We start from the raw sequence: 10256 nt of genomic DNA, 5'->3' as shown, positions 1-10256 counted from the left end.
ACAGAATTTCAAAATGTCTTTGTTCTATTTTCAATCAAATATGGGTTTACATGATTTGCAAATCATCACATTCCGTTTTTATTTACATTTTACACAGTGTACCAACCTTTTTGGAAACGAGTTTGTAGATCTCCACTCTTATAATCAGGTTCGTCCTTTAACCGGACACCAGGTTGGTTTGGTCTTTCTGCAAGGGCTTCAGCCCTGTGACAGATGGCAGCCCATCCAGGAAATAGCCTGCTTCTTCTCTTAAATACTTCAACTTCAGTCACCCACTAGCCTCAACAGGATAAGTGGTTTAGAAAATACACAGATGTGTTTTAATAGTGAATAAAGACGTACTAACACACAATGCAATTATAAATGTAATTGTCCAATGCAAATACGGTGCAGCAAAATGTCACATGTACACATTCCCCTCTCAGAGGTACCATTACAGAATATAAGTAAGGCAAAATCATTGGTGTTATAAATATGTGTATTTATTTGATCAAATATGAAGGAAGTATGACAACAGAAATCTTCCTCAGTGAGGGAAACAATCATTTTTAAATAGCTGAATGCAAGTCGTTCAAGGTGGGATGACTTGAGATGGAGAACGTTTAAACTGAAAGTGATATCACAAATCAAAAAATAAAATTATCCTATTCTAGAATTGAGAAAATACACATTTGACATTCAAAGTCTTTTAAAAATGTAATAAATTCAAAAAAGTATATATATATATATAAAAAAAAAAAAAAAAAATTAAAACAGCTGGAAAATTTAGTCTGCAAAACATTTTTATAAAGCATGTTATGCATTACAGAAAATGGGTAACATAAAAAGCAACATTTATAACAAATATCATCATATGTCCACATTGTACATAAGTCTACAGCAACGTGTGCGTGTGTATGTGGGTGTGTATTCATGTGTATGTGTGTGTACATGCGTGGCAGTGTATAAGCATTTCCTCTGCTGGCCTATGAAGCTACCAGGGGCTGGTCAGGGACGGCTGGGCTCAAGGCTGGTTGATCTGGCCCATGAAGAGAATGGTACCTGGGGACAGAGACGTGGAGAAGCCATCAGTCAAGCACCACTTTCGTCAGGTAAAAACGTATGAAAGTTCAATTATCTGCATTTTGAGCCATCTTGCTTAAAATATGGGACTACCAGCAGCCTCATCCCAAAGGAACAGCATCAAAAAGCAAGTTCCAACAGTAATGCCAACATTTCTCCTACTGTTGTGCAAATGTTAGACCTTCTATATAAATATATTTATACACACCTTGAATTAAAGAGGAAAAGTGAAGACTGTACCTGTTGGGTTATGTCTGATGAGGAAGAGGAAGGGTCTGTCCACTGTAAACCAAGGTGGAGAGGAGCGAGCCAGCAAAACGGCAGCTAAACAAAAAAGCAAACACGTTGTAAAAAGAGCTCAGACACTATAACAGCGTAAGTTACTGTTATGAATACTAATACTATAAGTACAACTGTTTGAGTTTGGCTCAACATTAAGTCCAAGACAGGCTCTCTGAACAAATACTCACCAGTGGCAGCTGCTGCTTTTGTTCCGTCTTCATTCACCACAATCTTGGCTTTCTGGAGAGCCTTGGACACATACAAAGGCTCAGCAGCTGCAAAAACACTTACTGTTAATTCAAGCTTGAGACAGTGCAGTTTGTGACTTTATGGATATTCTGTGCCATTATTGACTTTTATTAACAATTTGATACTGTTCAGCCTGATGATGGGTAGATTTTAAGGTAATAATATACTGGAAATCAACAGCATCAGTGAACAAAACTTTATTAACCTTATTAAATCATTAAAGGCCCGACACACCCAGGTTCCACCCGCATGAGTGTTTGCACATATTTAACCTGATTAGAGCTCTTCTCAGGGCTGAGTGTGTCCGTACAGACTGTGCTTATCTGACATCTTATCTGAGAGCACCGTGTTGGTGATGTCATCCTGCATCATCAGAGCTACATGGATCCACATGGGGAAATCAAACTCCAGTGACTGACAGCAGGTCATGCAGCACTTTACTCAACCTTATGTGTATTCTCCAGTGTTAGACATAGCTGATTATTAGCTTTTAAATAGCAACAACACAAAAAACAAGAGGTATAAAAAGAACCATCTTGTAGCATAACATTACCATGGGACAGTTGCAGTGCGGCCGATCAAAGATACATAAGCTGTATTCAAAAACTTTAGTATTAGCTTGGTTGGTTAATTGTGTAATTATTAATGGAGGAATCTCATTAATGATCTCATCCAATCCACTTAAAACTTGGTGGGCGTATTGCTGAGGACTTAAGGAGGTGCAGTGTCAACAGTTTTTTGGATGAGTCATTCTTGAGAAAAATGAAACAACAGTCGGTGACTATGTTAGGGCTGGGGCTGACGTTATTAATTAGAACAACACAGCAGTTCATCAGCTCTTCACAGTCACCAACCCAGAGTGCTCGACAGCACTGTTTACTTTTTATCCCCACCTAAGGTGATATATTATCTTAATAACTTATTAACAGTACACCATCATCTAACCTTGTTAGTCTGCCATTGTGTATTTTGTTTCCTTTAATGTCCACGAATGAGTGAGAAAATGGCTTAAACTGACATTACAGACTGTTGTTACAGACTTTTAAGTTCATTTGTGTACATTTTAAGTTCTTTAGTAAAAATACAGATTCCCCTGTCTAGGTAAAGGGTTTCTATGACGCAGTGATTAAATTAATCTGAACTCACATGCCAATTTATTAGGTCCACCTAGATAAAACCAAGGTAGTGTTATACAACAGTCCTGCAATAAATCCTCCCTTCATGAGGATTCAGTCTTTATTGAATCCGTTTAAAGTGAACTCCTGGGAACATCTCTCAGTACTACCGAGTACACTTCAACAGCACAATAAATTACAGCCTTCAAAATGACCATTAAATAAATCAACATCTCTCAAAACACATTCAATCAAATTAAACTCAATAATCCTCATGAAGTTGGATTTATTGCAGGTCTGTTGTATTATACTGCATTAGGTTTACCTTGGTGTACCTAATTAAGCGGCAGGTGAGTGTATGTATAACAGCAATCCTTTCGAAATTGTGGTCCAGTATTTTCTAATTAGGTATCTGACAAACAGGGTCTATAATCACTATAATTAATATCAAAAACAGCTGTGACATGGAAATCAGCTGATGCTGATTAGATGATTGAATAAAAAATATTTATCTTTTAATGACATATCAAACACATTTTGAATGGGCACTGCACTGGTTGAGTTAGAGTGTAACCTGCCACACGATGGCAGTAGATCACTTCATGCAGAGCTCCTTTCACTCGACCCCTCAGAGAGAAAAACGGCAGTGATTCAGTTTTTCACACTCAACAGTTATACACGATTCAGACTTCTCTCTGGCTCTTAGCAGTAAACAGCCAACAATCCTTTCAATGGTTGTAAACACTTGGAGGTTTTGGAGGTATTGCGTCACTTTTGGGTTTGGGTATGACTGAGCTTTCACTCACAGATGTGTCTGAAGTCAGCTTCCGCCTCACTGAACATGTCTGTTATTCCCAGTGCTGAAAGGGAGGCTTTCAAGTCTACCTCTGCATCAGCACTAAACCTGCAGACATCAACACAAATATGTACACGCAATATTAATGTTCATCTCATTCAGTCAAGTTTTGAAAGCAACTGTTGTGTGTGTGTGTCTTACTTGGGGATGACCAGGTGGACTTTCCTCATGCGCATTAGTTTGGTCCAGCTCTGCACTGTGGCTGTGCTGATGTGTGGGATCAAACTGGACAGAGGCGTGTCCTCGTCAGAGGGCAGAGCGATCAGCATGCTGATGCTGTTGCCATGATAGGGCAGCTCAATCACACTATATTTCAGCCCCTGAGGTGTAGTGGCCATGCCTGGCAGAAGAGGAGGGGTTAGAGGTTTATGGTTTCAAAAGTCTGGATGACAGCAAGAGTGAAACTTGATTCATGTATCATCACTGATAAATAGAAATGACTTTTTTTTTTTTTTTTTAATTTCTATACAATTCCTCTCTCTCTGTTGAACCTTTGTGGAAGACTTGCATGACTGATGGGCGGCCAAGGTATCTTTTCTTTCTATGAAGCACTTTGCATCTTTGTTAATAAAAGTATTATATACATTAAGTTTGTTATTATTGTTATTATAATTATTCTTATTGATACATCTGATTTAAGAATACAATTCTCAGGAAACCTCCTGATTTTACTTGAGAAGTATTTTTTCTGCTCATTTTTCCACTTCCTTGGAATACAAGAAAAATATAATGTTTACAATCCATTGTAACTTTGGTACTTCTATTCCTGTTGCTCTTTGCATGAGTTAATTTCCTTGAGTCTTGTGCAATGCCACATTATTTGTGTGTTAATAAGGAAGTAAGAAATAAATACAGTCCAACTCTCTGTTGCAGGCAGTATTTTCTTTGTCTTTCTGAGCGTGGTGGTTAGTGGTTATCGCAGCTCAATATTTTTATTTAGTCTAAACAAACTAGAAGCGGAAATTGCATCATTTCCTAGTGGGCAAACAGATTCCTCCTCAGCAAAGGCCTACAACACAGCAGATATTCACTGGATCAAATGCAAAACACTCTCTGGAACAGTGTTGTGTTGTATCAGTTGGTAAAGTGGGAGCAGCAAAACAAACATTGATATTCAAATATCACAGATTATAATTTACACGGGGATACTATCTTTAGATCAAGTTTTCCAAGATGCATTAGGGAACTTTTCTCTTCATTCAAATATTAATTGTTCATGCTGTTTGTTAGCTTGTAACTGGCAGTGGCTGACACAGTGTTAGTGGTTGTGCTAATGCAAAATCTCACTCCCTGTACTGACAAGGTTTTAGTGACTGGAGCAGTGCGCATCAAGATGGCTAGTGTTAGAGGAAACATCAAGAGACTCAGCCTCATGTTTGAGCCTCAGTCAGACCCAGACTCTGATGAGGAGCAGACATATCAGAACAGTTAGCATTGTTAGCATCTTTTATTTGTTTATGTTGTCTGTTGGCTTGTAACTGGCAGTGGCTGACACAGTATTAGTGGCTGTGCTAATGCAAACTCTAGGGACAAGGTTTCGGGTTTATTTTGCCCTCCCCTTGTCCCCGACAGTTGATGGAATAGATTCCTTAGTTATGTTATGTATGGTTCCCTGGCTGCCTGAATCTGTTTTTATGAGACTGTCATTGGTTCACTGCAGTTTCAAGGTCGAAATACAGAGTCATGGCACTGACTGCTTATTTCACTCATGATGTTTCTTTTATTTTATTAAAAAAAAAAAAAAAAAACATCATATGGACATGTTAACAAGGTTAAAAACTTGTTTTCTATCAGAGTGGGTCTTCACCTTTTTTAAGTACCAAAAAATGTCCACCTTGCACTTAGCTTCAAAGTAAGAGTGACAAACAATTTCACTGTTAGCCAAAGTAGTAACAGCACAAGCATCAATTCAACTGTGTCTACAGTTTTTTATGCTTTATACGGCCATTGAACTAAATCACAGCACATTAAAGCCAAGTGTATGCAAATCTCATTTTATAAGTAAATAAAACATAAGTGTATCAAGTGATTTACAAACTTCACCTTTTGTTCTCTTTATGACCTAAGTGGTGTAATTTGGGGACAAGAATCAAATCAACAAGTCACTGACTTTCTACATTACAGTCAACACACTGCAGGATACTGGGGAAACATCTGTGCACAGCTCACAGATGAACATGACCTTAGTTTAACTCTCGCACTGGAGGAGAATCTACCCACAGCACTCACCATGCGAACACAACTCTGACAACTCATCTAAATATAGACAACTGACTGGTATACCATTTCATTTCACACAGGGCTAAATAATATCCTACGAATGTGGCATGTCTAAGCCTGCTTTTCCTGACAACTCAACACAAGCTGACCTTATGAATCATAAACTGGCAATGGCTGAGATTTCATGAAGAAATAATTAAACAATTTGATCATGAAATCAACAGTATATCAATTTGGCGAAACTTGAGTTAAGTAGCAGCTGCTGATTGGCGTGTTTGTTGACATTTGTCCAGACTTGTATTACTCAAAGAAACATATCTTCTTACGTTGACTTAAAGGTGCTCTGTGGAGTTTTGGACTACAGGCTGGCAAACATGGATGTAAACAATAAAGTTGGATATATTCAAATAACTGGCTTTGCAATTGTTTTAAAAAAGGGATAGAAATGCACTCAACTCATTCCTTAGACCTCAAGGATACACATAATGCGTTTTGGTGGGAAACACTGAATGTAAACAAAACCTTTATGAAGGAAACTCCACCTTGAACTTTACAGTACCATCTAGCATTTAATTGTAAAACTGTCAAATTGAGTTCATATCATCGTCCTTTCCTGTGCCCTGAGCAGCAGGTCTACTGTATTTGCGCCGTGGTGGCAATAGCAGCTCTTCAAACACCTTCCATCCCCCTGGAAGATGCTGAATTGTTCTCCCAGCTCCTGCCATGCACCCCTTATGACTACTTCTGTTTTTAGCAGCTTAAGAGCTGATATTTTTTCTTCAAAATAGTTTCAAGTGTAGCAGTGAAAAAGCATCTCTTGACACACAGTCAAATTGGATCCTATTGCCACTGAAAATACAGTGTATGCTTTTTTTTTTTTTTTTTTTTTTAAGATGTGGGCACTGGTTATAATTTCAATTTTAGCATCAGTTCAGGGTCTGGTGATACTCCACAGTAAGTTACTGTCTGGCACTCATTGTTGCAAAGTTGCAAAACCCATTATCTTACAAATCTGTAACACTGTATGACTAAACATACGTCAGCACATCTACAAAATGAGACTTATAGAAATAAATTGTTGAAGTATAATTTTACTTGACTTGTCTCGACTGGCTTTTAAATGATAATGTCATGTGGCCAATCCATTTCAACCACTCTGAATCCAATACTGCAATTAGCTACAGCAGAACCTTCTCATTATGGAACAAAATCTCTTTAAATGTCATCTGTTGGTGAAATGTATTAAAGAACGTCTCGTATTCGTCGTCAATATGAATCTAAAACACTGGCTGTATGTTAAAAAGTCAACGATATCCTAGTAAAATCATTAACACTGAAAAATGGCTCCAATTAGATATACTCCAATGGTTAGTCTCACTCAGAGGGTCATCTGTGGAAACCTCGCATATCACCACTCACCCATGTTGAAGACAGATAGTTGGGACATCATTGGGACTGAATAAACATTTCCATCGCCCCCCGTGAAGGGCCTCATCTTGGTGTTCGTCGGCTGGAAGCGGGACTTCCATAAGCCTTTGAAGTAGATCGAGTTGACAATGACCAGTCGGGTCATAGCCGGGTCAAGCATGCTCGGATTAATCAAGTTGGAGATGTGACCTGGATAAAAGTTGCAACATGGGGGCAAGACATTTGATCAGTAAAGGCTTGATAAGAAGCTGTTTTTGTCAGTAGAGACGAGGAAGTAATAATGCAGAATCACAATAGAACACTCACAACAGAAAACTGACTGAGTTTGAATATGTGTTTGCCTTTGTTGCAGGTAACTATACAGGGGTCCAAGCACCCTAAAGCAGCTTAGGGTGACCCTCACAGTCTCAGAGCAATCAGGAAGACCACTTTATCCAGACCACACTTAATGACTCATTTCACATATAATACTGATGAATTGTCTCTTTTTAGTTCTGTTCACTCTAAACTTACGTATCCCAGATTCTTTCCGTACTCATGAATCCTACCTTTGGTCTTATTGTTGACCCAATCATTGATTTCACTGGCTGCCCTCTGAGGGTTGCTGAAGTCCAAGCTCCTGATGTCACTTTGGAAGTTGTCTCTGTTGGTGGCTTCAAAGGACGGCTTCATGCGGTAGCCCTCCTGGCTGAAAATGGCATTGGCAATCTGCACAGAGTTCTGGTTGGACTTGGTCAAGGCCTTGTGCAGCTTCTTCAACATCCTGTAAGGACCTGTGCAAAACAAATAAACTTGGTATTATTTCTCAAACACTGCTTAATGTGGAGAGCCAATCTACCAAATCTTAATGGTGGGACACCACTTAAACATAAGGTTCATAGGCAGAACTCCAGCGAGTGCCTTAACTTCTACAGTCAGAAACAGTCCTTACCATTTTTCTTGTAACGGAGACCACTAATGATCTGCTTCCGGGTTTCTCCATAGGCTCCAGGTAGCAGCATGCCCAGGATGGAAGCCACTCCATGGGGTGAAATCACCACATTTTCCAGGGGCTTGGAGCGGACTACTTGCTGAAACACCTGTATGCCAAGATCTGAGCCACGTTCACCATACGTGGGAGTCTGGGGCAGCGCACCCTCAAGGCCATGCAGGATCACCAGTGCACACAGGCAAAATAACAAGAGGTGCTTCATTATCATTTATACAGCACCTAGTAGGAGACAGAATACAGACTATCATAGGTATTTTGCGTGAACTGGAGCAGTCTCAACTCTTTATTTGTTTTCCAGGAGACACTATATTTATTTATGTGAATTGGTTTCCAGTGTCATTAATCATCATGAGACCTGCCATCTCAAATCCAGATTTATGAAAACATCAGTCTACTACCAGCGACATTCTTTAGAAATCACTTCCAAGAGAGCTGAATGTCCCTCTCATATGACTCATCATGGTTTACCACAATTATCTCATGCACCTTTCCTTGTACTTAGGCAGGAAACCCTTAAATTCAGTGTGGCAGGTTCTGACTCACTCTTACTCACACTTTATAAATATTGCAGTCTAACCATAACCAGCCTACTGAAACGGCTCCCGTCTTGCATTTTAATTTCAGACTAAATTAAATCTTTTGGCCCATTTTAGGAAAAATGATTCAGCTTGCAGCTCCACTGAAGCAGCTCCGAGGGCCTGCCAGAAAGCCTGCTGGCTTGCTTGGAGGACACAGAACATCTATGTGAAATGTGTGATTTTATTGTTCATGGACTTGCCGGTGACCATGCTTTATTGTTTTGTTTTTTTTCCCCACAGTTTCAGTGTGAACTTCTGCAGGAGTTCATGATCATAACCATTATAGTTTATCTGCTGATTATTAGAAAAAAAAAAAACCTTCCAGGAAACATGACCAACATATAAAAGCTGAAGCTGTATTTAAATATGTGAGAACTGGATATGCTTTTGGACTACTTTGCAAAAAAAAAAAAAAAAAAAAAAAAAAAAATTCAGTTCGCCATGTGTCTGATAAATGTGCAGGAATGGAGCACTCAGATAAGGACATCCCTGACCAGCATGCTTCTCAAACACTGCAATAACACTGACTGCAGGAGACAAAGAAAGCAGCTCAACACTGGCACAGGATTAGCACAACTCAAACTTACTAATATAACAGTTTTCTGAAATATTTATAGCTATTTTCAGGTGTTAAATAAACCCCACCTGAGAGAAACACATGTTAGCTATATATAAAAAAATATTTAAGCTACTAGAGCAACTTCTAAATGTTGTTGAACTTAAATATAAGGAACTTTTTTGAACCTGTTGTTAACAATTAAGGATAAAAAAAAAAAAACAAAAACATTCCTACCGAGTCAGGACGTGACGTTAGCTCGACTTTTCCCGCAGGTGAAGTTGTAATCTTATCGGTCCACTGTCTCCTGCCGCCCCGGGCAGAAACCACGGTTTGTCCGTAAAGTGAGAATAAAACAAACCAACTCTTTATTCTAGTTAAAGTGCGAGCTTCAACTGACTCCGCCGCCGTTTCTCGGAGGACTTAAATGGACACGACCCCGCCTTCAGACCACACAGGGCAAGAAGAAGAAGAAGAAGAAGAAGAAGCGGGGCATCTCCGGTAGCGTCCACGGCACAATCACAAAACGAGCTTCCGGTAGACTTTCAAAATAAAACTGAATGAATTAGCATGTTATCGTCCATTACTGAAACCCTTTATAAAGTAACGCTCGTAACGTCACATAATATTATGATATGATTATGTTGCTGTACTTAACCGACTTGTCGCTTAAATATTTCAAAAAAAAAAAAAAAAAAAAGCTTCATTTATAAGTGCAAGCGGCTACTTCCGGTGACATTTCGGCCAACTCTGGCTAACTTGACATGACTAAAAACTTAGTGTACAACAGGAAGACGCGTTCACGTTGAATGATTAGAAACGACATATAGGAGCGGACATCTTTGACACGCTGGATCAGACTCAGCGGGGGTTTAGCCCACAACTTGAGGCCCATTCTCAGTGATGCTTTTCTGTCAGG

The 10256-nt window shown here is 39.2% G+C and overlaps 1 protein-coding gene across 1 annotated transcript; it reads right to left on the bottom strand.

Moving 5' to 3' along the window:
- Positions 1-460: 460 nt before the first annotated feature.
- Positions 461-9860, bottom strand: serpine2 (serpin peptidase inhibitor, clade E (nexin, plasminogen activator inhibitor type 1), member 2). Its single transcript, XM_071471926.1, has 9 exons — positions 9575-9860; positions 8144-8422; positions 7761-7985; positions 7204-7401; positions 3706-3904; positions 3515-3612; positions 1533-1619; positions 1303-1386; positions 461-1041 (listed from the first exon to the last, which is right to left on the bottom strand). Exons 2-9 carry the CDS (start codon positions 8409-8411, stop codon positions 1004-1006), a joined length of 1197 nt encoding a protein of 398 aa, XP_071328027.1. The 5' UTR covers positions 8412-8422; positions 9575-9860; the 3' UTR covers positions 461-1003.
- Between the last annotated feature and the right edge of the window lie 396 nt (positions 9861-10256).

Source organism: Trachinotus anak, unplaced genomic scaffold (genome assembly GCF_046630095.1).
Source record: "Trachinotus anak isolate AG129_WGS33_773 ecotype Australia unplaced genomic scaffold, CSIRO_AGI_Tana_v1 ptg000034l, whole genome shotgun sequence".
Lineage (NCBI taxonomy): Eukaryota > Metazoa > Chordata > Actinopteri > Carangiformes > Carangidae > Trachinotus > Trachinotus anak.
The sequence above is the reverse complement of the archived record's forward strand: the minus strand, read 5'-3'. Positions and strand labels throughout refer to the sequence as shown.

Excerpts from the sequence above, each read along its gene's own strand:
- serpine2 (XM_071471926.1), bottom strand. The coding sequence starts at position 8,411 with ATGATAATGAAGCACCTCTTGTTATTTTGCCTGTGTGCACTGGTGATC. Across the intron at positions 3,905-7,203 it reads ACTATCTGTCTTCAACATGG|GCATGGCCACTACACCTCAG; the intron begins GTGAGTGGTGAT and ends CTCTTCTGCCAG. Across the intron at positions 1,387-1,532 it reads AAAAGCAGCAGCTGCCACTG|CTGCCGTTTTGCTGGCTCGC; the intron begins GTGAGTATTTGT and ends TTTTTTGTTTAG.